A 26,812-nucleotide genomic window follows, 5' to 3' on the forward strand; every position below is an offset into this window, starting at 1 on the left:
GAGTATAGCAGCAAGCATGGATCTCGAGGTAGAGCAGCTGGATGTGAAGACGACATTCCTCCACGGCGACCTCGAAGAGGAAATCTACATGCAGCAACCGGAAGGATTTGTGGAGAAAGGGAAGGAGCACCTGGTATGCCGGTTGAAGAAGAGCCTGTACGGACTGAAGCAGGCTCCCCGGCAATGGTATCGGAAGTTCGACTCCTTCATGACCGATCAAGGGTACCACAAGACGCAGGCCGATCACTGCGTGTTTGTGAAGAAGTTCGAAGGAGGGGACTTCCTGATACTCCTCCTGTACGTGGATGACATGTTGATCGTCGGACGAGACCAAGGCAAAATACGGATGCTGAAGAAGGCTCTCAACCGGACCTTCTCAACGAAAGACCTGGGTCCGGCAAGACAGATGTTGGGGATGCACATCATTCGGGACCGGTCAGTGAAGCAACTATGGCTGTCACAGGAGAAGTATGTGACAAAGGTGCTTCACCGGTTCAACATGTCAGATGCAAAACCGGTCGGATCGACACTTCCGGTAAACTGCAAGTTGTCCGGCAAGCAAAGCCCGAAGACAAAAGGAGAGAAGGCAGATATGATGAAGATTCCATATGCCTCTGCCGTCGGGAGCTTGATGTACGCAATGGTTTGTACCCGACCGGACATTGGATACGCAGTCAGAGTGGTGAGCCGGTTTATGAGCAATCCCGGCAAGGAGCATTGGAACGCGGTCAAATGGATACTCCGGTATTTGAAGGGCACTTCAAATATGTGTCTCCGATTCGGCACCGGAAAACCTCAACTGGACGGTTTCACCGATTCGGACATGTCGGCTGATGTGGATACCAGCCGGTCTACATCCGGGTATGTGATGACATATGCAGGGGGAGCTGTCTCGTGGCAGTCGAGGCTGCAGAAGACGGTGGCATTGTCAACCACAGAGGCGGAGTACATGGCGGCTGTGGAAGCCGACAAGGAAATATTATGGATGAAGGACTTCATCGGGGAGCTCGGTATCCGGCAAGAGGAATACCAACTCTACTGCGACAGTCAAAGTGCCATCCACCTTGCTAAGAATGCGGCCTACCATTCCCGGACGAAGCATATCCAGCGGAGGTATCACTGGATCTGGGAAAGGGTAGATGACCAGGAGTTCGCATTGGCGAAGATCCACACGGCCGAGAACGGGTCAGATATGCTGACCAAAGTGCTGACACCCGACAAGCTGGACGCATGCCGGAAGAGGATCGGGCTGGAAAGACACCCCATGCCGGAGTGAAGGGGGAGTTTGTTGGTAGACAGGTCCCTCCGGATGGGAAGGGAGAAGAACAGTGCCGATGAACAAACTCGGCCGAGGCCGACAGGCCTCGGCCGAAACGGTATGAACCGGATGGGGAGAACCCGACTTCGGAGAGTCGGATGGTGTAGGCCCGGTATGAACCGGATGAGGAGTACCCGACTGCGGAGAGCCGGATGGAGCCCATCGAGGCTACATTTGTAAATAGCCGAAGAGTCATATTAGTATAAATATGACTTAGGGCAAACTTTTTTTTTTTTTTCTGTAGTTGTAGCTTTGTGATTTTCTTCCTTGTTGGTGCAAGAAGAAATCAGAGCGTGTAACTGTACAGAGAGAGAGAGAGAGACGAGGTCGTAGCCTCTGTTGTAACCGCCGCCTGTGGCGAAGATCTGAGAGCACGAGGTCGTTGCCTCAATGATCTCACTGTTGTATATTTCTGCATAGTGACAGTTTGCAGCTTGTGGGCTGCCGTGGTTTTTCCCCTATTTTGGGGTTTTCCACGTATACCTCCTGTGTACCATTTCTCCTCTTTTGTGTCGCGTTTCATTACCTGTTTTTCTGTGTGTGTGAAAAGAATCTCGGTTGTGGCCGAGCGTCGGACATAAAGAATGTCGAGTTCTCAACAGATGTTGGGTTGGCCGCAATATAATGGTTACAGAAAGCTCGATTGAGGAACAAGGAGAATTTTGATAAAAAGCATTGTCTTTGTCTAAAAAAGATTGAAGAAGGAGATTGGGTCCTTGTCTATGATAGTTGATGAGGTATAGACACGTAAGAGTGTAACACGCGTCACGTTTTATGCTCGATTATAATGAAAAAGAAACACAAGAAACACACACACAATGACACAACAAAGATTACACAAGATTTAACGTGGAAAAACCCTCAATGAGGGAAACAACCACGGGACAAAAGTCCAAAACCAATCCACTATCACCAAAGAGATACAACAAGTACAAATTCTACTTCTAGATATACTAGAAATAAGTAGAGATATGTAGCATAGTACTACCGACAAGGATGGTACAATAATCCAAAGGGATAAGATTATCTCTCAAGCATATAAGAGAAAAGAAGAGAGAAGAAAACCCGGATAAGAATGTCCACAACTCGAAGTAGTAGCCGTGTAGATCTCACGTTGAGTAGTGGAGATGGAAAGGAGATTGAGAGTAGATGAGTTGAGCACCAAGCTTCACCAAGCTTCACTATGCTTCTCTATGCTTCACTATGCTTCACACTCCTCATACCTCTCTCTTTTTTTTCTCACCTCTTCCCACATATATATATATATATATATCTCCTTTCCACCCTCTCTTCTCTTTGTCTCTCTCAAAAACAAAAACGGTCGTTTTGTTTTGTTTTCCTCTTTATTATTATTATTATTATTATTCTTTTCTTTCTTTACTCACTAAAAAACGTAACTTACATTTACCCTTTTAAAGAAATAAAGTAAGGGTAATAAAGTAAGTGGTATCAGAGCGGAGGTTGTGTTTTTTTTTGCTCAATTATAAATGGAGGCAAACACATCAACAATGGTTGTTTTAAATGGCACGAACTATCAAAAATGGAAAGGAAAAATGAAAGATTTGCTTTTCGTTAAAAATATGCATTTACCTATATTCACAAAGATTAAACCGAAAAGAAAAATGATGAGGAATGGGATTTTGAAAATGAACAAGTATGTGGTTTCATACGTCAATGGGTAGGAGATAAAGTCTTGAATCATGTTGTGAATGAAACAAATGCAAAGACTTTGTGGAATAAATTAGAAACCTTGTATGCTTCTAGAACCGGTAATAAGTTGTTTTTACTCAAACAAGCGATGCATTTGACTTATAAAGAAAATAAGTCGGTTTTAGATCATTTAAATGAATTTCAAGGATGTTTTGATCAATTGTCTAGCATGGGTATAAACTTTGAAGAAGAAGTTCTTTCTTTATGGTTGCTAAATACTCTTCCCGAGTCATGGGAAACATTTAGGGTTACTCTAGCTAGTGCGGCTCCTAAGGGAGGTATGACAATGGAACTTGTGAAGAGTGGAATTCTAAATGAAGAAATGCGGCGAAGGACGCAAGGAGCAACATCAAACATGGAAGCCTTCGTTACTGAAAATAGAGGAAGAAGCCAAAAGAGGAGTGATGACCGAAACAACAAAGGTAGAAGTAGAAGTAAGTCAAAGTCTAAATATAAAGATTTAGTTTGTCTTTTTTGTGGTAAGACAGGTCACATAAAGAAATATTGTTTCAAATGGAAGAAGGAAAATAAAGTGTCGAACTACATGAAAGATAAGAAAAATGTGAATGACAATATCGATTCTGTTAATGTTGCTTCCTCTAATGATTTACTTGTTGTATGTACAAGTTACAATGAAGTTAACATAAGTAGCCATGAAACCACTTGGGTTCTTGATAGTGGTGCCTCCCACCATGTTACGTCTAGAAGGGATTTTTTCTCATCTTACACTCCAGGTGACTATGGTGTTGTGAAGATGGGGAATGATGGATTTGCAAAGGTAGTCGGCACAGGAACCATTTGCTTGCAAACCAACACGGGATTCAAGTTGATTCTACATCAAGTACGACACGTGCCCGATATTAGATTGGATCTAATCTCCACAGGTACATTAGACGACGAGGGCTATAACCATTCGTCTCAAAATGGTAAGTGGAAAATCTGTAAGGGTTCTTTGATTGTTGCGAAAGCAAATAAATGTTGTCACAATGGTTTATATCTTTTGCAAGCTTCTGTCTCTACTAACTTTGTCAATGTAGTTGAAAATCAAGATGTTTCGAAATTGTGGCATAAGAGATTGTCCCATATTAGTGAAAAGGGACTTGACTTTCTAGCAAAAAAGAATGTCCTACCAGGTTTAAAAGATGTGAAGTTAGATACATGTGATCATTGTTTGGCAGGGAAGGCTAAGAGGGTTTCCTTTAAGCATTCTTCTCTTCAACAAAAAGGTATACTCGAGCTAGTGCATTCTTATGTGTGTGGACCCTTGAAGGTAAGGTCAATAGGTGGAGCACTTTATTTTGTTACTTTCATTTATGATCATTCTAGGAAGCTTTGGGTTCGAATGTTGAAATCAAAAGATCAAGTTTTTGATGTTTTTAAAGAGTTTCACGTTTCTGTTGAGAGAGAGACAGGGAAGAAACTGAAATGTATTCGCAGCGATAATGGTGGCGAATACTGTGGATCTTTTGATGCGTATTGTCGAGAGCAAGGTATCAAACATCAAAGAACCCCTCCTAAGACTCCCCAATTAAATGGTTTGGCCGAAAGAATGAATAGAACCCTAGTTGAAAGAGTTAGGTGCTTACTTTCAGATGCAAGGTTACCTAAATCATTTTGGGGTGAGGCTTTGAATACTGTTGCACATATCATTAATCTATCTCCTACTACCGCATTGCAAGGTGATGTACCAAATAGAGTGTGGTATGGTAAATATGTCTCTTATGATTACTTACGTGTGTTTGGGTGTAAGTGTTTTGTACATATACCCAAGGATGAAAGATCAAAGTTAGATGCTAAATCTAAACAATGCATTTTTATTGGATATGGTCAAGATGATTTTGGTTATAGGTGTTACGATCCTGTGGGAAAGAAGCTTATTAGGAGTCGTGATGTAGTATTCATCAAAGACCAAACCATTGAGGACATTGACAAGGCGGAAAGGTCAAGTACCTCTTCAGATGGTGACCTAGTAGATATTGATCCAATTCCTATGATGGATGATGATGCACAAGAGAGTGCCTCACAACACGAGGAGCAACATGAGGATGTTGGTGAGCCGTTGATTGTAGATGATGCTAGTAATGATGTTGTTTTGCCAGAGACAGGTCTTGAGCGGGGGAAGCAACTTCCATTACAAGAGGTGGCAAATCAACCTTTAAGGAGATCTACAAGAGAACGACGATCATCCACGAGGTATCCTAGTTCTGAATATGTTCTACTCACTAATGAAGGTGAACAAGAAAGTTTTCATGATGTGCAAACTCTTAAAGACAAAGATAGTTGGGTAGAGGCCATGCATGAAGAAATTAATTCTTTGAAAAAGAACAACACATTTGAGCTAGTTGAACTTCCTAAGGGTAGGAGAGCTTTGAAAAGAAAGGAATTGATTTTGACGAAATTTTCTCACCAGTTGTTAAATTAAGCTCAATACAAGTTGTGTTAGGTTTGGTAGCTAGTTTAAACCTTGAACTTGAACAATTAGATGTGAAAACTGCTTTTTTACATGGTGACCTAGATGAGGAAATATACATGGAACAACCGGAGGGTTTTAAAGAGAAAGGGAAAGAACATTTGGTATGTAGGTTGAAAAAGAGTCTCTATGGCCTAAAACAAGCACTGCGCCAATGGTATAAAAAGTTTGATTCTTTTATGGTGAATCAAGGTTATAAAAGAACTAATGCGGACCATTGTGTGTATGTTAAATAATTCGAGGATGGTAATTTTATTATACTTCTTTTGTATGTTGATGATATGCTAATTGTTGGGCAAGACCTAAATATGATTAATAGGTTAAAAGTGGAGTTATCTAAAACTTTTGAGATGAAAGATTTAGGGCCTTCTAAGCACATTTTAGGTATGCAAGTAACTCGTGATAGAGAATCAAAGAAATTGTGGCTTTCACAAGAAATGTACATAGAAAGAATCCTCGAAAGGTTCAACATGCAATATTTGAAACCAGTAAGTACTCCTCTTGCCACTCACTTTAAATTGAGTAGGAAATGTTGTCCAATTACCGAGGAGGAAAGAGATGAGATGTCATCGATTCCCTATGCCTCAGCGGTTGGATCTTTAATGTATGCTATGGTTAGCACATGACCAAATATTGCACATGCAGTTGGTACAGTGAGTAGGTATCTCTCTAACCCTGGTAAATCTCATTGGAATGCCGTAAAATGGATTTTACGGTATTTGAGAGGTACATCTAAGTTGTGCATTTGTTTTGGAGGTTCTAAACCAATTCTTGAAGGCTTTACAGATGCGGACATGGCTGGAGATCTTGATGGTAGGAAATCTACATCCGGTTTCTTATTTACTTTTGCAGGGGGAGCTATATCATGGCAATCCAAATTGCAAAAGTGTGTTGCCTTGTCCACTACAGAAGCTGAATACATTGCAGCAATTGAGGCTGGCAAAGAAATGCTTTGGATGAAAAGGTTTCTTTTAGAATTGGGTTGAGCCAATTAACTTATGTGGTTTTTTGTGACAGTCAAAGTGCAATGGACCTAAGCAAGAACTCAATGTATCACTCACGGACAAAACACATCGATGTAAGGTATCATTGGTTACGATTGGCGATCGAGGAGCAAATGTTGCAACTAGATAAAGTTCATACTGATGACAACATTGCTGACATGCTAACAAAGGTGGTTCCAAGGGAGAAGCTTGAGCTATGTGCCAACTTGCCGGAATGGAGATAAATTGATACACAAGCAATTCTCTCCTTGTGTGACCGGAGGGGGAGATTGTTAATGTATCCGGTCACTATTTTGTCTTTTCTTTTTTTAATAATATTTATTATTATTATTATTAGATAGTAATATAAAACAAAACGAAAGTTTTGTTTCTTTAGTAATTATTACCCTTACTTTATTTCTTTAAAAGGGTAAATGTAAGTTACGTTTTTTAGTGAGTAAAGAAAGAAAAGAAAAATAATAATAATAATAAATATTATTAAAAAAAGAAAAGACAAAATAGTGACCGGATACATTAACAATAGTAGCCTTGATAATTAGCATAGCATTGCTCAAAAGTTCGCAAAATGATGGTTTAGCCCATATGTGCTCAAGAAAATTGAAAACAACGCAACCTATTTTCTAGCGGAATTAGATGGAACTCGACTTGCTTTGCCAATTGCAATGAAGAGGATCAAGATCTTTAAGAGAAGAGAGATGACAAATCTCGAGATCAAGGCTCTAGATAATCACGCCTTGAGCATCGAGGTTGAGAAAGAATAAAACAATAACATCTGACAATCATTGACACATACCAAAGGATGTGCAGGTTTGGTCGGGATGGGTGTCATGATGTTTTTTCAATGCATAGTGTGAAACCACCCTCAAAAAGAAATAAAATAGTAGTATTTTGAACAACTTTGTTAGACTTAACAAAAATACTTTTCATTTATCAAAGAGCATGCCTTATGAATGAAAGGTCAAGGATTGGCAGAAATGGAGGAACACACCTATGGTGATGCAAGGCGAGAGTGGCCCGAGGTGGAATTACCAGCCCCCACGCTGGTTGTTTCCTACTCACCTGCCACCCTCTCTTTGTTGTAGGCCCCAAGAGCCGACTCGTACTAGGCAACATTGAAGGCCATCGCCTTAGATATAGGTAGCTTCTTACATTAAGTTAGGCCGCAAGGCATTGTAAGTAGGCTGATCTTCTTTTACTTGCTCGGAGGTAGACTCCCCGATGTGTGTATAAGTCTCCTTGTAGACTCTCTATGTAATAATCCTTCCTAACTAATGGGAAAGTAGCTTCATTTTGGAAAAAAAAGAAAAAAAGAAAGAAAGGTCAAGGATTGAATCTAGTAATAAATGATGAAGGATATAAAGTTAAAGGCAGTTTTCAAAAGTAGAAAAAGTTGAGAAAAAAGTGGGAAAAAAACAAGGTGTGAATATAAAGAGCTAGGTAGAGAAAAAAGCTCATAATTTCTTCATCCAATATCCAAACTAGAAAGGAAATGATGTATAAGAAGGCTAACATGAAGAGTTTTCCAAAACGAGTGTGAATGTGAAATTTGAGGTTACAAAACAAAAATAGGGACAAAAAGAAAACCTGCCTCACAAAGACAAGCTTTCACCCATATTGCTTAAATTCACCCAATTTGTAGATTGCCTAAAGGTATGTGGTAAAGAATCATTGTACTCATGTGATTGTGTATTTGAGATAATGTTGTTATAACAAGGGTAGGGAGCATACATATGTTTTCTCCGAATAACATCATATTCTTTGCAACAAACACTAGTGCACCCTTTCTTAGTGATCCCATATTTATCATGGTTTGATTCACTATTCTTCAGGCTATATGTAGAATGCCTCCATATTTCAAAGAAAGAGATCTGAGGAAACAAAGAAAAACTCAGGTTTTTTTGCAATTGAACAAAGTACAAAACATAGAATTAGAACCTTATCAACAATATTTTCTTACAAAAAAGACAAACATAGAGAAATCATAACTCTCGTTGATTTCCAATGTCAAGAACAAGAGACAAGATCAGTTTTACGTATGTGTAAAGTTGCAATGGTTGTCCTCGTGAGCACAAGCTACAAAGATTCGTTCAAGATTGCATTGTAGGGATGTGTGAATATACTTGTTGACATGTCAAATCACCAAGGCACCAACCACTATTCGAGCTATTGGAGCATATACATGTCTCAAAGGGAGACTTGATCGACAGTTGGGCGGGCAGGGCAAGGGCAGCCTGTGACGAGGAAAAACCCTTATTGTTTGTTTCATTTCTTGGGTGGATAAAGCAGAAACAGAGTTCAAGCCACTCTTCTTGTTCTTCTTCATATTAAATTATAATTAGGGTTTTTGAATTATGTAGACCCATCCATCCATCCATCCACCCAAGTGGGTGGCGGTGGGTGTTGTCTTTCACATGTAACTAACCAACAAACCGTTCCTCCTCCTCCTCCCTCCTTTTCTTCTCTTCATGTGTCTATGTGCATTTTTTGCCATTTCTACGCATGTATGCATACATCGGGAAACACAGAGCTCCTCTGCATCCGCTCATCAAAGGTATGTAATCTCTGTGTCTGTCTGTCTGTGTTTATTTGTATTTGTACAGAAAGCACAGAAACGGCAGAAAAATATACTAGCCTCTAGTAGAGGCCAGAATCTACCAATGAGACTAATCCTGATTACAAATGTGGTTGAACTCAATTTATCTATACTATTTATAACAGACAATAAATGGTCTAGGTTTCGTAAAGATCCACGATACAATTGGTAGTTATTCTTGTGATAAAGTCAATCACAACATGTATGGTACGAGGGGATATGTTATCTAATCTTGGTTGCTGCAGTCGAGCGAGGCTATGACGGAGTTCAATGAGTGTATTTGGGTGTCCTCGGGTGGACCAAGTATGGGGAGCAACGATCTACATGATCTGGTGCTGATTTGGTCCATGCCATAATGCATTCAAACATCATCCATTTGTCCTAGTATTGTTATATGACTGCAAAGATTGAAAGTTTCCCTATCACTATTGTGCCGGAAAACCATCATTAGTTAATGGTGCCAACGATCAGTAATTTTTACCCCCCTCTCTCTTGGAGAAGAAGATCGAGACATCAGTTTTCTCAAATGGGGCTACCAGTGGTATCCATGATTCAAAAAATGATGGAATTGATTTCTCTTTAGAAATTGCAAACGAAAAGAGAAATGGCACTGGTAAATGATGGTGATGACTCCACACAAAAACAATTATAGATATGACGTTTTGTAGAGATATGGTATGGGGATCAACACAAATCTGGTATTTACAATTGAGTGATAAATTGATCAAAGATGGTGATAAATTTTTCTATATTATTGGAACCGATTCTAACTTTGCCCCTGTGTTGTCTCAAATGTCCTAAGCATATACATATAATTTTTATTGAGAGCTTTATAATGATCATGTGGGCCTTTGGTTTCAGCACTCTATGGTTAAATTCATCTCTGTTTTGACTAACATTTTCATATAATATTTTCTATCCTTTTTATTCACTTTTGTACCTTATATTATGCTACATTGCTTTTCAAAAGTTATGTTTGGTTTGCCTGTAGTGTGTGTGAAAATATGCTATATATATGATATACAGCACACATGCTTTCTTCCAAGAATTTAATTTTTCACATCTTTATCTTTAAAGTAATTGTCTCACATATGTTCTGCAAGATAAATGGTTAAATGGAGATATTTGGAATTTTTGCGATTTAAGGTCCTTGAGAATTTACTTAACAATTTCCATGAAGCTAACATCTGATAGGTGTCTATTGAATTTTTTACTTTGCTGTATAGACCACATATTCAGAATTTTAGTTCACATTGGAAGATCTGGCAGAAATATTTTACATATCCTAATTTTTATTGCCTATGGCATTGATAACTATTTCATTCAAAGTTCTCAATCGTGCTTGTGAGTATTGTATGATACTCTTTCCATAACTACTACTCATAATGTGGTAGCTTGTCCTTGATAGCAGAAATCATATTTCAAGACAAATAGCAGTACTCTGGAATACCTTCAAATCAACCAGGTAACATTGTATTTCTATTTGTAGATCTTGAATGGCTATTGTATTTGTAGTAGATACTTGTCGTGATGAATCTTTCTGACAAATCAATCAGATAACATTTCTAAAGGTTTTAATTTTCAGTCCTTCCTTTATATCAATAATTAATAGGTTACATTTCATGGTTGCAGCAGTTGATTGGGCATGGATACCAGAACGGGTGAGGGCTGTCGCTTTGCTTTCAATGTCCGATGGCTTGATCCTAAAACACTGTTAATATGGCATTACCAACTCTTTTTCTACACTCATGATCATTCTATTGAGATGGTACCCTTACATCTTATTCAGGTCTATTGTATTTTTATGCCATTAAAATTTGACAATTGAAGCTATATGCTCGATGGATTATGCAGTTTGATATAAAAAACCAGAGAATCTTTTTGAAAAGGATTGCTCATCCTGAAATACACTTGGAACATCTTTATATTGGAGCATCAATAAATGTTTATGGACGCCAGCTAATAGTCGAGTCATATGGTGATGAATTTACAGAAAAAAATGTCCGAGGGCGTCAAGAGACGTATGATACATTGATGCTTTTTGTATGTGAATAAGAAAGTTAAGAGAATAAAAATAAATTTCTCTGTACACAATTTTGTCTTTTGATCAATGTTAAAAATTATTTCTTTCTTTTCTTCTGTGTCATACCATAATCGTACAAATTAATTGGTCTGATGATGAGCTTGTATAGTTCTGTAAACCCTTCCCTCAGATACCAAAAACTGAATTTTAAATCTGCAAACTTAAAATAAACCTTAATTCTCGTTTTCTTACAACCAGAATTCCTTTTTGGAATCCAATCTTTTTTTTCCAGTAATTTGCTTTCACCTGCATTTTTTTCTCACTCAATAGTTTTCATTTGCCTCATTACATCCAACATAATTGATTTATTTGACTTGTTTGAACTGAGTTTCTCAATTCAAACCGGTTTTGTTGGAGAAGAAACCATGATTTAATTTACTATTTTTATCAATACTAGATCAATTCTTATAATTTTGAAATTTAGAACGAATTTTCTTAAAGAAGTCACATCTTCAAGCATAATTCTACTGTATATATTTGTTCTTTGCAACAGGACATTTGCGTTGATCAAACCTGATGGAATAAAACACATGGGACGAATCATTGATATGATATATGCCAACGACTTTCTTATAAAGCAACTCAGAATGTGCAAGCTGAGTCATGATGATGCTCAAAAATTCTATAAGGCTCATTGCAACAAGCCTTTCTATGGGTATTTAGTAATTCATCATAAGCAGAAAGGAACACCATAAAAAAATATGGTTCTTGTATAACATCTTTATTAGAAGGAAACAATCAAACATAAGAATACATGCATGACACCTACATGTTGAGGACAAAATACAAAAACTGTGAATACATATACAATGTATCTAAGGAACTTCCTGAACATTTCAATTCATATTGCAGTGCTTTAACACAATTTATGTCAAGTGGATGCTGTGTTGCAATGGAACTAGTAGCTGATGAAGCAATCAAAAGATGGAGGAAACTTCTCGGTAAGAATGTAGATGGTTTCTGTAGAGGCAAATGTGTATGAGTACCTGAAATATTGGCTGCAGCGTCGATAACTCAGTTTTAGCCATGCCAAATTAAAACTTCTCTATGAATGGCATTTATCTGTTTTTCACAAACTAATTTATACCCTACCTGAATTTAATGACAGTAATTTAACTCATTTGTGTACATCAAGTTTAAAAAAAGCACATTTTGTGCTCTTTACAGTTCTGCGATCATCATGATAACGTTAAAAATCATAATGACTTGGGCATTGCCTCAACGATGTTATCTAGTTGAAAAGAACCAAAACCATAATAACTTAAATTTGAGAGTTTCTCAATGTAAATAGGCCCGACGAGCAGTGAGGAAGCAAGAGAAAAAGATCCAGGGTCAATCAGGGCTCTATTTGGGACAAACAGCACACAGAATGCTTGTCATGGTTCCGATTCTGAAGAAAATGCAAAGAAGGTACCCATACAATCTCTCAAAGAATAGGACACAAATCTATTGGTGATGTAGTATTTAAGAAATTTATGCTGTCGATAACGTGCTTTGACCACATATCCATTGGATGTAAAATTTTCCATTCAAAGACTTTATCTTCTGCTCTATATATGTAATCTCTCAACGTATTTGCAATTTAAGATAGTTTTATAGATAATGCAAAACTGTAAAAACATATAGCTGTTGAAAGATACCAAAGTTTTGTATCTACATGCAAATTTAAAATTGTACTGATGATTGCATTATGCACCTTATTTGCAGGAATCTGCATTCTTCTTTAGGGATCGAAACTTTGGCCATTGTGCGCGACTTGAGAATTGCACTCTTTGTTTAATTAAACCACATCTGGTTTTTGATGGTACGCTATTTTGATAGTAATATGGACATCTGTTTTGCCATTTTTCTCTTTGACATTCTTCACTGAAACCAGATGTGGTTAACTTAAGAATTTGTTTTGTTTTATCTTTGCAAAAATGTATGATATGCTGCTCAAGATGCCTAAATAAGAGGAAAACCATCCTATTTGTTTTTCTAGGGGGTATTTGTTGCATGTATAGAAATAATAATGCTACTATTGTCAATGTGCATAAAATGAGCATTTCTTAGTTATTTTCTAGTTATCATTAAATAGCCTTGTATTGCAACACAAGGACCTGTATATTATGTTTATGTGTGGATAAATAAAACATTTCTGACTCTCTTTTCTAATGTTGGGGATAAAGGCCCCAAGGACTCTCCCGTTTTAGTATATTTTTACCCTTTGAGAGGTTTTAGGCATTTATATTACTTTTATAACTTTTGGTCACTGGTCGTGTGTGAACATCCCAAAATGACCTAAAAGTTACTTATCAATAATAATTGGTCCCAAAACTCTCATAATGAGATACAGAATTTTAGTGGTTGGGGTTTCCTCTACATTTTTCTGCACAGTTTTCTCTACTTTTTCTCACCTTAGACAACAACTCACTCCTTTGGTGTTTTGGAGCAACTGAACACACCATCACGTCATCTCTCTATCAACTGGTATCAAAGCTAGAGAGTTTTATCACGAAGATTTTTTGTCTCGTTAAGTGACTGTGCACAAGACAGTAGGTGATTTCCCCTTTTTTGGTGAAGTTTTTTAAATTGTTGAGTGCAAACATGACTATTACCTCCACTGATCCCAAAAGCTTGTTTGAGGTCAAGACATATGAAGGTAATGGTTTTGATTTATGGAAAGAGAGAATGTTAGGAATTCTCTTTCTTAAAGATTGTGAAGGGGCACTTCTTGAAGTCAAGCCTAAAGATATGATAGATGTAGCATGGATTAAACTAAATAAGAAGGCCATTATTTACATCGAGATGGCTATATCAAATGAGATCTTAGTGGATTTGGAGGGCCTCATAGTTGCTTTTGAGTTATGGGAGAAGCTGAAAGCTACTTATGAAGTTATCACGCTTGTAAATCATGTGCATCTCTTGCCTAAGCTGGATGTATGCAACTTGAGCTGGGCAGTTATCTACCTTTACAGGTAATCTCTCACAATTGCAGGACTCAGGAGTACCTCCCTTTGCTGATAAGCTTAAGGCCATCTTCTTGTGGGCGACCTTACCTGATTTGTGCGAGACATTGGGTGTTTTACTCTCGAATAACCCTAGTCTTACGTTTGATGGCGTAATGGGTTCTATGTTGAATGAGGAAATTAGGAGGAAAGCTAGTTGAGAGGGAAGTGGTTCAGCCAATGTGGCTAGAGGAAGAATAGAAAAGAAAAGTGGAAATGTACAGAGGAACAAGAGCAAAAGCAAAGGCAAGGCTGAAGTGACTTCTTATAAGTGTGGTAGGAGAGGTCATAAGAAGCTTAATTGCAGGTACTACAAAGCTGAATTAGAAAGAAAGAAGAACACATGTGACAAGAAGAAAATAGATAGCGAAAATGAATCACATAACAACTTTAAGGACAAGGACAAAGAGAAGGCCAATGTGGCCTCTAGTGTCATCATTGAGGAGCCATCAGATGTAGAAAATATTCTTTGGCGGCAGATCATGCTAAAGCTAATGATACTTTTGATTATATTCATGCACAAGATATGCAAATTACAAGGAGTGATCTAATTAATGCCTTGCTTAGTCTGAATGATTCTTTGGCACAAGCATGGGTTGTGGATTTAGGTGCATCATTCCATGTTACTCCTATTAAGGAGTGTTTTATTGCCTTTCATGCAGGCAGCCATGGACATGTATACCTTGGAAGTAACAATGCTTGTTTTATTGAAGGTATTGGCACAATCATCTTACAATGGATAATACTAATGAGCTGGTTTTCCATGATGTAAGGTATGTACCAAGCATCAAGAATAGCTTATTGTTTGTTGAACAAATGGATATACATGGATATAGTACCCTCTTTGAGATAGGGTCATGGAAGCTTATCAATGATCTAGGCTAATTGTTAAAGGTACAAAGGAAAGGACTTTGTATTGCTTGTGTGGTAAACCTTTGATGGGCAAGTTTACTGGTTTGGCTGAAATCCATTCACATATAGAATTATGGCATAAAAGGCTTGGCCACATGAGCCAAAAAGACCTTGATAAACTATGTATTTTGGACAAGTTGGATCCTAAAGGCTTAAAACTTGATTTTTGTAATGAATGGCAATATGGTAAGCAAGGAAAAAATTCCTAGTACTCTAGTGTCTCTCGTAAGCCTAATCTACTTGATCTAATTCATTATGATGTTTGCAACATGTCCACCAATTCTATGGGCCAATTCTATGGGGGTTGCTCTTTATTTTATTTCTTTTGTTGGTCACTACTCTAGAAAGCTTTGGGTATATTTTTAAAATCTAAGGATAAAGCCTTTGCTGCATTGAAGAAATTTTATGCATTTGTAACCACCCAAACAGGTAAAATCCTGAAATGCTTATGTAGAGATAATGGGGGTGAGTTTAGAAGTGCTTAATTCAATAAATTTTGTGAAAATGTTGGTATTAAGAGGGAGCTAACAGTGCCATACAGCCCCTCTTCCAATGGTGTGGCTGAAAGGCATAACAAGTCTTTATTTCAGAGGGTGAGATATGTTGAGAATCAAGCTGAGCTCATGTGCTTCTGAAGAAAAGCACAATATGTGAAAAAGTGCGTGAGCACACTTTATTGTAATCTGTGTAGTTGTCAAGTGTGAATGTGGTCAAGTATATCAAATATTCTTTTGATAGAATCTTACTTGACTAGATATCTTGATTAGATTCCTCCAACCACATTTAATATGGCAGTCCCTTGAGGACTTGTATATAAAACCCCCTTTGCCCATTCTGTTTTGTTGATAATCTTTAGTTATTTAATATAGCTCTCTTCAGTGCATAAGCTGCCATCCCCCTACTGTGTGTTTTCTTATTTTCTAGTTATTCTCTCTGATTCCTTCTCTTGCTTATACACTCACTCACACACACACACACTATGCTTCTGAATACTCAACTCTACTAGGGTTAGATTCTATACATGCTATTAGAGCGTGAGGGTTAGAGATCCTTCATTGAGCTCTACCATTGAAACTGTGTGAACAGCTAGAGACGTTGTTTCAAACCAGCTATTGTAGCTGTAGTGTTGCACAGCTAGAGGCTCACGTTAACAGGAACATACGAATCAAGCTAAATCAGAAAGATGAATGCACAGATGGGTAGCACACTTCCAACAGAGAAGCTGGACAGGCACAACTACGCATCTTGGGGATATAAGATGCAACAATACTTTGTCGGGCAAGGGTATTGTAGTTATATTGAGGGAGCTCAAGAAACAGCCCCGATATTATAAATCCCGACTACCCCACATGGCAGCAAGGCGCCAAAAGGGTAATGTATTGTTTGGCAACATGTGTGCAAGATCACATGTTAAGCTATATTCGTGATGCGAAAGCCTCGACAAAAGCGTGGAGAAACTTGAAGAAGATTTTCGTGGCTTCAACCATAGCGAGAAAACTTCAACTCCGGCAGTAGTTGAACAATATTTGGCAAGGGGATATGTCTGTGACGGACTATACCCTCCGGATCAAAGACTTACGCTATTCACTTGGCTCCATCAATGTCGCAGTTGATGATGAAAAGATGGTGCATATCTGCTGCCTTGGCGGCCTCACACAAAAATATGGCGCATTATGAACTGCCATGACAACAAGGGAGAAACCCTCAAGCTTTTTCAACTTGCAATCCATGCTAATGGTTGAGGAGAACCATACATGGTTGAAAAGCACAGCATCTGATGGGCAGATGCTATATACACAAGATGATCTCAGTTGAGGTCACGGTCATGGTTGTGGAAATCGGGGGAGGAATGGTCGAGGAAGAGGTGGACGAGGTTCACAACAGTTTAATTCCAGGCAGCAAGGTCAAAACAGCCGAGGGAATTCCAGCAAAAAGGGGAGCTTCCACCAGCCTGCATCAACCAGGCAGAATCAGCAAACCAAGTGCGGGTATTGTGTAAGCCTGGCCACTTTGAAGCCGAGTGTCGGAAGAAGAAGAATGACTCGGCTGCCTCACCCCGGCAGCAAACAAACTATGTTGTGATGGCTGACCTAGAAAACAAAGGGACGATGTTTGTTATGTGACACTGGGCGAATAACATGATAACAAGCGTTTCCCAACCTGATGATGTCTGGTTCGTGGACTTGGATGCCTCAAATCACATGACAAGTCATCAAGAATGGTTCATGAATTCCGATAGACCTGGCTTGGTGGACACCGGTGATGACTCCACACACACGATTGAGCACATTGGAGATGTGGCCCTTAACAATCACGACAACAAGGGCTACATGAAGGATGTATTGCATGGCCCGACAATCACAAAGAATTTGGTCTCGGTTGGCCAAATTGTCGAGCAAGGAATGCAAGTACGATTCAACCAAGAGGTTGCTTCATCGAGGATAAGGGCCAACTTATCACTCATGCAAGAAGAGAAGGTCGCATGTTTATTCTTGATGCAACTGGGGTGAACACAACAATGTATACAAAGGGACTCAAGGCTGAGTCTGATATTGAGTTGTGGCACAAAAGGGTTGGCCATCTAAACCTCGGTAAACTCCGATCAATGCAAATAGAAGGGGCTGTGCACGGATTGCCACGATTTACTTTGAAACATCCTGATAATGTATGAGAGGTGTGCCAGCTAGGCAAGCAACATAGGCATCCATTCCTAAGCAAAAGAAATGTGAGTAAAGGCATGCTGAACGTCATCCATTCAGATGTATGTGGCATACGTGGATATGCCCGATGAAGTTGAAAAGTGAGGTCTTCTCCGACTTTCTCAAGTTAAAGAATCGCGTGTAAAATGAGACAAATCGCAAGATTAGATGCTTATGGTCTGATGGTGGCCAAGAATACTTCTCAACCGAGTTCAAGGACTTTCTAGAAGAGAAGGGGATTCGTTGGGAATTCTCTTGCCGGTACACACCACAACAAAACGGTGTTGCTGAGCGAAAGAATTGCACAATTCTTGTTCGCGGCATACGTGGATATGCCCGATGAAGTCGAAAAGTGAGGTCTTCTCTGACTTTCTCAAGTTAAAGAATCGCGTGGAAAATGAGACGAATCGCAAGATTCAATGCTTACGGTGTGATGGTGGCCAAGAATACTTCTCAACCGAGTTCAAGGCCTTTCTAGAAGAGAAGGGGATTCGCTGGGAATTCTCTTGCCCGTACACACCACAACAAAACGGTGTTGCTGAGCGGAAGAATCGCACAATTCTTGAGATGGCCCGCGCCATGCTGCAAGAGAAGAACATGCCCAAGATCTATTGGGCAGAGGCAGCAGTTATGGCTGTGTATCTCATCAATAGGTGCACGACCGAGGGTGTCCATGACATCACCCCTCACGAGAAGTATTTTGGGACAAAGCCAGACCTTTCGCACTTGAAGGTTTTTGGCAGCATTGCATATGTGCATGTACCCGATGAGAAACGGAGAAAGCTTGACCCAAAATCGGAGAAGATGATCCTCATCGGTTACTTGAGCAAAAGGGTTATAAGTGTTTTAACCCCATCACTTGACAATCACTAGTAAGCGGAGATGGCATCATGGTATGGCCCAACATCAGTGACCTCTGACGAGTTCAAAACAAGCAGATCTGGAGCAGATTCTGAGAGTGAAGAAGAAGAGATGTTGAGGTGGAGAACCAGTAGAGAGTCTGCCCGCACTCCAGCTGACTGGACCTGAGGTGTCGTTCAGCAATCAGAGGCTTGCATGGCACGAAGAAACCTCTGATGTGGTGTCACCTTGGTGCTACACCTGCAGAAAGAAAAAAAAGAGGCCAAGAGCACGACATCCGTTGAAGACTTAGATCAATCACCCCAATCAGTTGACAGCAAATATGAAATAAAGAAGGCCCCGGACGTGACCAAAGGAAAAATTCGTCAAGTGAACCGACAAAAGAACCCGATAGTAAGGTTTAGGTACAATGAGTACATGGCACACCACTATGCATTCATGTGAAGGTCGCAGTAGACCAAGAACCTGAGACTTACAAAGAAGCTGCCCAAGATCCCCGGTGGATCTAGGCAATGAGAGAGGAGATGCACACGTTGTTTGACAACGATACTTGGGATTTAGTCCCATCCTCTGAAATCAAGAAAAAGCTAATTGGTTACCATGAAAAAGCTAATACGGATGGCACGGTCAATCGGTTCAAGGCTCGGTTAGGCGCCAAAGGGTATGCTCAAACCTATGGCATAGACTATGAGGAAACATTTGCCCCGGTGGCAAAAATGACCACCGTGAGGACGGTAATTGCACTCGCAGCAGCGAAAGGGTGGCACTTGCATCAAATGGATGTGAAGAACGCATTCCTCCAAGGTGAGCTCGAGGAGGAAGTTTACATGATGCAACCACCTGGTTTCAAATCAAACAAAAATCCACCTGCAGTTTGCCGATTCAAGAAGCCGCTCTATGGACTGCAGTAAGCCCCAAGAGCATGGCATTCAAAGATCACATCATATCTTCATGACATTGGCTTCCAGATGTCAAAATCTTATAACTCGTTGTATATCCGGAACAATCCCAAAAGCCCCGTCTTCTTAATCTTGTATGTCGATGACCTTGTCATCGGTGGAGAAAGCCTCAACGAGACACAAAAGATTAAAAAGCTGCTTTTAGAGAAGTTCGAGATGAAGGATCTGAATGACTTACATTATTTCCTTGGCATCGAGGTCATTCAAACTCCAGAAGGGTTCCTAGTCGCGCAATGACACTATGCGTTGAACTTGCTCTACAAGTTCAGAATGACCGAGTGTAAGTCCATCTTGACACCCCTTGACTGAAATATGAAGATAACTGTAGATTCTGGCAAATTTTGTGAGCCAATACAGTATCGCCAAATAATCGGGAGTCTTATCTACTTACCTATCACCTGACTAGACCTCAGCTATCCGGTCGGGCTTCTTAGCCAGTTCACGCAAACCCCCCGAGACACTCACATGGATTGTGCTAAGCGAGTGTTATGTTATGTTAGTGGAACACCTGATTATGGTATCTTCTATAAGCGTGGAGTACCACTTCAACTCGAAGGCTTCACGGATGCTGATTGGGCAGGCAATGCATCTGATAGGAGATCCACTTCGGGATTTATGTTTTCACTTGATAGTGGGGTGACCTCCTGGAGTAGCAAGAAACAACAAACAGTCGCTCTATCGAGCACCGAGGCGGAGTATAGGGCCACAGCTGTAGCTGCTTGCAAAGTTGTATGGCTTAAAAGACTGTTGAAAGACTTCAACGAATTGGTGAACAAGCCAATACCGATCCACTGCGATAATCTCAGCAGCATCTAGCTCGCAAAGAATCCGGTGTTTCACGCCCGGACTAAGCACATCAAGGTGCACTATCATTACATCCGCGAACGCATATTGGCCAGCGACACTGACCTCTAATACGTTGGCACCAACGGGCAGGTGGCGGATATTTTCATTAAGGTGCTAGGTCTCGACAAGCTACAACAATTCTCAGTGGATCTAGGCCTTAGATTATTTGATATCCTGAGCTTGGGGGGAAGTACAAGTACAAAGACGAAGGAAAACATGGAAAAGCAGCACCATAAAAGAGGAAGAGTGAGACCAACATTGGCAAAGTAAGGCCGACACATCTAATCCGACTTGACCCGGCAAGTTAGAGGAAGACTTTTCAAAGCCCAAAATTTTTGAAGTTAGAGATAAACTTTAACTTGACACCCTTGACAAGCTCGAAATTTTGGATTGGCAAGATCAACCTTGCTAGATCAAGATTGAGTACATAGGAACAATGGGAAAACCATGATCTAGTAGTCCGACCAACTGCCCGGGTCTTCAACTACACCAAGACAACCAAGCTTAAGAGGACACACAATTGACCTTGAGGATGAGGTTGAGAACCAAGCTCAACTTGTGTGAACATTGCTTATGAAGAAAAGGACGATGTGTGAAAAAGTGTGTGAGCACACTTTATTGTAATCCGATTTGTGAGCACACTTAATGTGGTCAAAGAATATTAGATATTCTTATGACAAAATCGTAGACAAGTGGATATCTTGGTTAGATTCCACCAACACATTTAATATGGCAGTCCCTTGAGGACTTGTATATAAAACCCCCTTTGCCCATTCTGTTTTGTTGGTGATCTTTAGTTAATTAATATAGCCTCTTCAGTGCATAAGCTGTCATTCCCCAACTGTGTGTTTTCTATTTTCTGGTTATTCTCTCTAATTCCTTCTCTTGCTTATACACTCACTCTCACACACACACTACGCTTCTGAATACTCAACTCTACTAGAGTTAGATTCTTTACATTTAATGAGGCAAGTTTGCTAAAAAATGATTGTGCCTATAAGTGTGATCATAAAAGAGTCAAATTTCAGCATGTACAGCCACAAGTTAAATCTGATATGAACCCTCGGGATACACCATGTTTGACTGGAAAGAAAAATGACACTCCTGATGGGCATATGCAGCCACCTATTCATGCTGAAAAAGGTTGGAAATGATGTACAACAACCTATTAACAATGAAGATGTAAATGTACCTCCTAATGTAGATCTATAGCCGATTGGAGGAGCTCACCTATGAAGTGAGATCCAAAAGTTCTTGACTTATGTTTGCTATGACCCATTTAGGGTTGGCCAAGTTCACCCTGAACTTGGCCCAAAACTGACGAAAAAATGATAAGTGACTTTTAGCTCTTATAAATAGGCCTATACATATGTACACATTATAAGGGGTCATTAGGGCCTTTACCCCAATAGTAAGAAGACCTACATGTCTTAGGAGGCAAGTCAATAGATATGAGCCCTCTACACATTACATTATGTTATCAGATGATGGTGAGTCTCTTACTTATCAAGAGGGAAAACTATGTGAGCACAAGGAGTTAGCCATGCAAGAAGAGATAAAAGCCTTCCATGCAAATGATACTTGGGGATTTGGTTGAGTAGCCCAAAGGTAGGAAGGCCATTCCAAACAAGTGGGTAAACAAAATCAAAACTGTTGATGGCAAACCCAAGTATAAGGAAAGGCTAGTTGCTAAGGGATATGCCCACAAAGAGGGCATTGATTTTCAAGAGGTTTTCTCCGGTGGTTAAGATGACCATACTACGTGTCTTGTTTGCTCTCACAGCTGCCTTGGATTTGGAGTTATTCCAAATGGATGTTAAAACAACCTTTTTGCATGGTGATTTAGACAAACAGCTGTACATGAACCAGCCATAAGGATACGTCATTCCTAGAAAAGAGAATCTGGTGTTCAAAATGGAAAGGAGCTTATATGGGCTGAAACAGGCCTCTAAGAAATGGTATAAGAAGTTTGATGCATTTTTCAAAAGAAGCCATGCAGACCACTGTTTGACACTAAAAAGGATGAAGATGGCAGCCCAATTTTTTTCGTAATATATGTAGATGATATGCTGCAGGCAGGGAAGAAAAAGAGTACTCTGAATGCTCTAAAACCGCAGCTGAACTCTGCATTCTCAATGAAAACCCTGGGGGAAGCTGAGTATATTCTTGGTATGTGAATAAAAAGGGATAGGCAGCAGTATACGCATTTATCCCAAGAAAAATACATTGAAAAAGTGCTGGACAGATTTAATGTGGCTGATGCTAAGCCTCTTGGACTGCCATTGCAGCCACATGTTAAGCTTTCAAAGGATGATAGTCCCAAAGATGATGATGAAGCCAATTACATGAAGAATGGTCCGCATGCATCAGCTTGTGGTTCACTTATGTATGCTATGGTTGCCACTTGGCCAGACATTGCTCATGGAGTCAGAATTGTTAGCAGTTTCATGGCTAATCCTAGTAGAGCTCATTGGGAGGCAATCAAGTTTATATCTTGAGATATTTGAAAGGGACCAAAGGTAAATGCCTATGTTATGGAAAGGGTCCATTAGAGTTAAAAAAGTTTTCTGATTCAGACATGGCAAGTGATTTAGATACGCACAAGTCCACAAGTAGCTATGTATACACCCTTGTAGGCGGAGCTATTTCATGGTGATCTAGACTTCAGAGGATAGTTGCACTATCCACTACAGAGCCTGAATATATTTCAGTGACAGAGGCTTCCAAAGAAGCCATTTGGTTAGCCCCCCAGTGCAATGAATTTGGGATTTGTGAAAAGGCAGCTGTTCTTGGATGTGATAGCCAAAGTGCCATATGTTTGGCAAAAAATGCAATGTTTCATGCTCGCACAAAACATATTGATGTGAGATACCACTTCATCAGAAAGGTGCTAGAGGATTGCCTAATCACTTTGATCCAAATCAATAGTTCATAGAATCCTGTAGATGCTCCCACAAAGTGTCTACCCAAGGCACAACATCAGCTATGTATACAGATGGTGGGAGCTACTTAGCTTATAGGAGCCTCCTTGGTCCTTTAAGTGGGATGCTATTATGTTTATGTGTGGATAAATAAAACATTTCTGACCCTCTTTTCTAATCATTTAGGTTGCTTTTCTAAAAACTTGGTGTCTAGGATAAATAAGTATCTTTGTGATTTATACCAAGCTCTTCAATTAATGATATAATTGAATGTCCTCCATAAATAGAAGTTCTGATGTCAATTGTTATGTTGTAATTCTGCAGGGGCCGCAGGTCAAGTTATAGACCTAGTTCAAAAAAAGTTTGATATAACTGGAATGGAGCTCGTCACATTTAGTCAACCAAATGCAGCCGATTTCTATGAGATATACAAGGGCGTCCTTCAAGATTTTCATGTAATCTCTTGACCAAAAAGATTTAGAATAGTAATTTTATAAGAATGTCAAAGACTTTTACTATCCAAGAATGCTTATCTTTGTCTGTTCATTCCTTCAAACAAATGTCAGGTCCGTTTTCCTATTTGGAACTACAACTATATGATATCAATGTGATACGTAATGTCTTTATGGCCAATTCAACCCTCTTTATTCAAAGTGTTCCCAATGTATCGTTTGTGCTAATTCAAGTGATGCATCCTAACAAACGTTACTTTTTACTTGCACTCATGTGGATTCCAAGACCAAGGATGTCACCAGCCATCGTTGTCATAACCAGATTTCCTAATGGCTTGTAGGATATTATTTCTAGTGAAGATGCCATGCAGCCATTTGCAATCTATGTGATTCTCTCACCCTTGTTATTGATAAATCCAGGACATTATAATTTGACACCAATTAAACTTCCCTCACTTCCGAGATCTCTCCATCTTAAATCCAGGACATTATAATTTGACACCAACTACACTTCCCTCACTTCCAAGATCTCTCCATCACTTGGATCAACCGATGATAGAGATCTTTCTAAGGCAGAAGTTGCAGTCCCTGTTTTATTTTCCAAAACAAGATACTACATTAGGATTAAGAAATTCCCGAAGGCTGTACATGAAATACGTACATACAGGTAATTACCCCATTTTTTATGTCAGATGTTACAAGGATATCCAGCACCTTATAGGTAATTCCCGAAGGCTGTACATGAAATACGTACATACAGGTAATTTCGCCCGTTTTTTATTTCAGATGTTACGAGGATATCCAGCACCTTACCCAGATTTACCATTTTAGTTATAGTTTGCTTTATTGTTCTCAAAGATGAGAGAACATTTTACGATGTACTACTAATTGGTCTCATATGCCATTTTGACCTCTTAAATGACTATATATGTACGTGTATAACTTTCTTTCTTTTTCATACAGGAATACTAGAAGTTCTTATTCTAATCTTTGAATATCAGTGTATGTACCCCACTGGACAATATAAAGTAGGCTCCTAATGTGCTGATGATATAGAAATGAAGACCTTCAAGTATAGTTCTTGTAACATTGATTTGCTACTTTATAAGTAGAGGATGTATCCACTTCTCTCCATAATACAGGGATGCAGATCCTAATTCTGTGCTGTAAACATATGAAAAACCTAAGAATGTATGGAGCAACTAATTCTGGAATCCACCAACTTATGATCTTTGACCTTAGTGAAAGAACATTCATTGTTTCGGGATATCTTTCATATTATCCATAGAACTTAAACTATGACGCATGTGAAAAAGAGTGTTGTTGGTTGACATTGGTTTTTTACATGAGGTTTCATATTGTGGTATACACAAGAATGGGAGCCACTTCTGTCTTTTTTGGTGGGCAGATGCTCCACTTATATAGAGAGGCCCAAATGGGCTATTACACATGCGCTCATGGCACTTGACTGTTGCACATGGCGACTCACGGGGGCCATGTGAAAAAGAGAGTCGTTGGTTGACATCAGTTTTTATGAGGTTTTATTAAAGTGTTAGAAAGGAAAAGAGATCCGAGTATTTGTTGAAATCACAGTTTCATTCATCTAGAAATGATTGACCATATTCCTAATGTAATTTAGACTTCATAAACAGCAGTGTTGAAGATGCATTAGCCTTACACTTTTTCTTTATCTGATCAATTCGTTAATCAAGTGTTAACTGGAGTCATTCTAATTGAATTAAAACAGGCAATGGTGCATGAGCTGGCAGCATCCCCCTTCATCGCATTGGAGATAAGCAATAAAGGTGGACAAGGAAACCCTGTTTCTGCTTTCCGAGAATTTTGTGGGCCACCAGATTCTGAGGCTTGCCGCATTGTCCGTCCAAACACTCTTCGGGCAAAATTTGGCATCAACAAGGTGTGACCATTGTTATATCTATATAGATAATATGTATATATGCACGCATCCATGCAGCAGGTATCCAGGAGCATATGTATGCCCTCTCATTTAAATGATCCTAGTCTGAATGCATATACATTAATCTTGGTGGGTTTTCACTTTGCATTGAGGTCTCCCGTTTGTAATATGAATACTCATAAGAGACTAATTATGGTCTATATGGGACAAGGCCATGCTTATGACCAAAATTGATCTTCGATTCTCTCAATTTAATAACTCAGGCATTATGGTATAATTTACTACATTACAAAAAAAAGAAAGCATGTATTTATACATGCATAATATATGTATATGCGGGCATGCATGCATGCACGTTTGGGTGCATGTTTGTACATGTGTTTGTGTGTTGCAAATGTGTGTATTTGATTTGAATGAATAAAGACATTTCTCACATGATTTCAGCAACATACAGGTCAAAAATGGAGTTCATTGCACAGACTTGCCTGAGGATGGAGTCTTAGAATGCAAGTTCATTTTTAAACATTCTTTTAATCCATTTCAAGAGGCAATGGAACACAAGAATCATAATTTAAGGTGAAATCCATAAATTTTGACGGAGATATGTAGTATCTAATTTGAGCAGGAGGTTTGGGTAAAGAAAAACAAATCCAATGTGTGGCTCAGACTGGACACCCATAAAATTTTGTACTTAAAATTGAATGGCATCAACTACAACTACAACTACCGGTGCTACTAATTCAACTCTATTGAAAGTAACGCTTTCAAAAACTTTGTTTGTCACTATGGATGTCGAACATAAGGTTGTGCACAATGATACACCAAATTTATGTGTCATTTGTACACATTTATATTATACATATTTCATGACATGGATCTTTCCCTTTCATTCTTTGTATTAGGCTTTGTATCCTACTAGCACACCATGATTTTTACTATATCATTCTTGGGATTGCATGACTTAATAACCATTTTTTACTAATTTGTCTATGGTCATTGCTGAGTGCCTATCTTCTATCTTCTACTTTTGGGTAAACAATATATTCTAATTACAAATGAAAAGTCATGGTTATGGGTCA

At 39.3% G+C, this 26,812-nt stretch overlaps 1 protein-coding gene across 2 annotated transcripts; it reads left to right on the plus strand.

The window, feature by feature from the left end:
- The first annotated feature begins 8,906 nt into the window (after positions 1–8,906).
- On the plus strand, positions 8,907–26,537 carry LOC147867395 (uncharacterized). 2 transcript variants are annotated; one of them, XM_087315175.1, is made up of 11 exons: positions 8,920–9,053; positions 10,504–10,560; positions 10,728–10,863; positions 10,950–11,116; positions 11,672–11,833; positions 12,031–12,119; positions 12,470–12,588; positions 12,886–12,982; positions 23,688–23,818; positions 25,563–25,733; positions 26,188–26,537. In XM_087315175.1, the coding sequence occupies exons 3-11, from the start codon at positions 10,741–10,743 to the stop codon at positions 26,311–26,313; spliced, it is 1,185 nt and encodes a 394-aa protein (XP_087171301.1). In that variant the 5' UTR covers positions 8,920–9,053; positions 10,504–10,560; positions 10,728–10,740; the 3' UTR covers positions 26,314–26,537. The 2 variants fall into 2 exon arrangements, with proteins under 2 accessions (XP_087171303.1, XP_087171301.1); XM_087315177.1 differs by lacking the exons at positions 10,504–10,560; positions 10,728–10,863; positions 10,950–11,116 and having other exon boundaries at positions 8,907–9,053.
- Positions 26,538–26,812: the final 275 nt, after the last annotated feature.

The sequence above is a fragment of the Azolla caroliniana genome, unplaced genomic scaffold (genome assembly GCF_043228905.1).
Source record: "Azolla caroliniana isolate FFs.n. ecotype wild unplaced genomic scaffold, voAzoCaro1.0.p SCAF_2, whole genome shotgun sequence".
Lineage (NCBI taxonomy): Eukaryota > Viridiplantae > Streptophyta > Polypodiopsida > Salviniales > Salviniaceae > Azolla > Azolla caroliniana.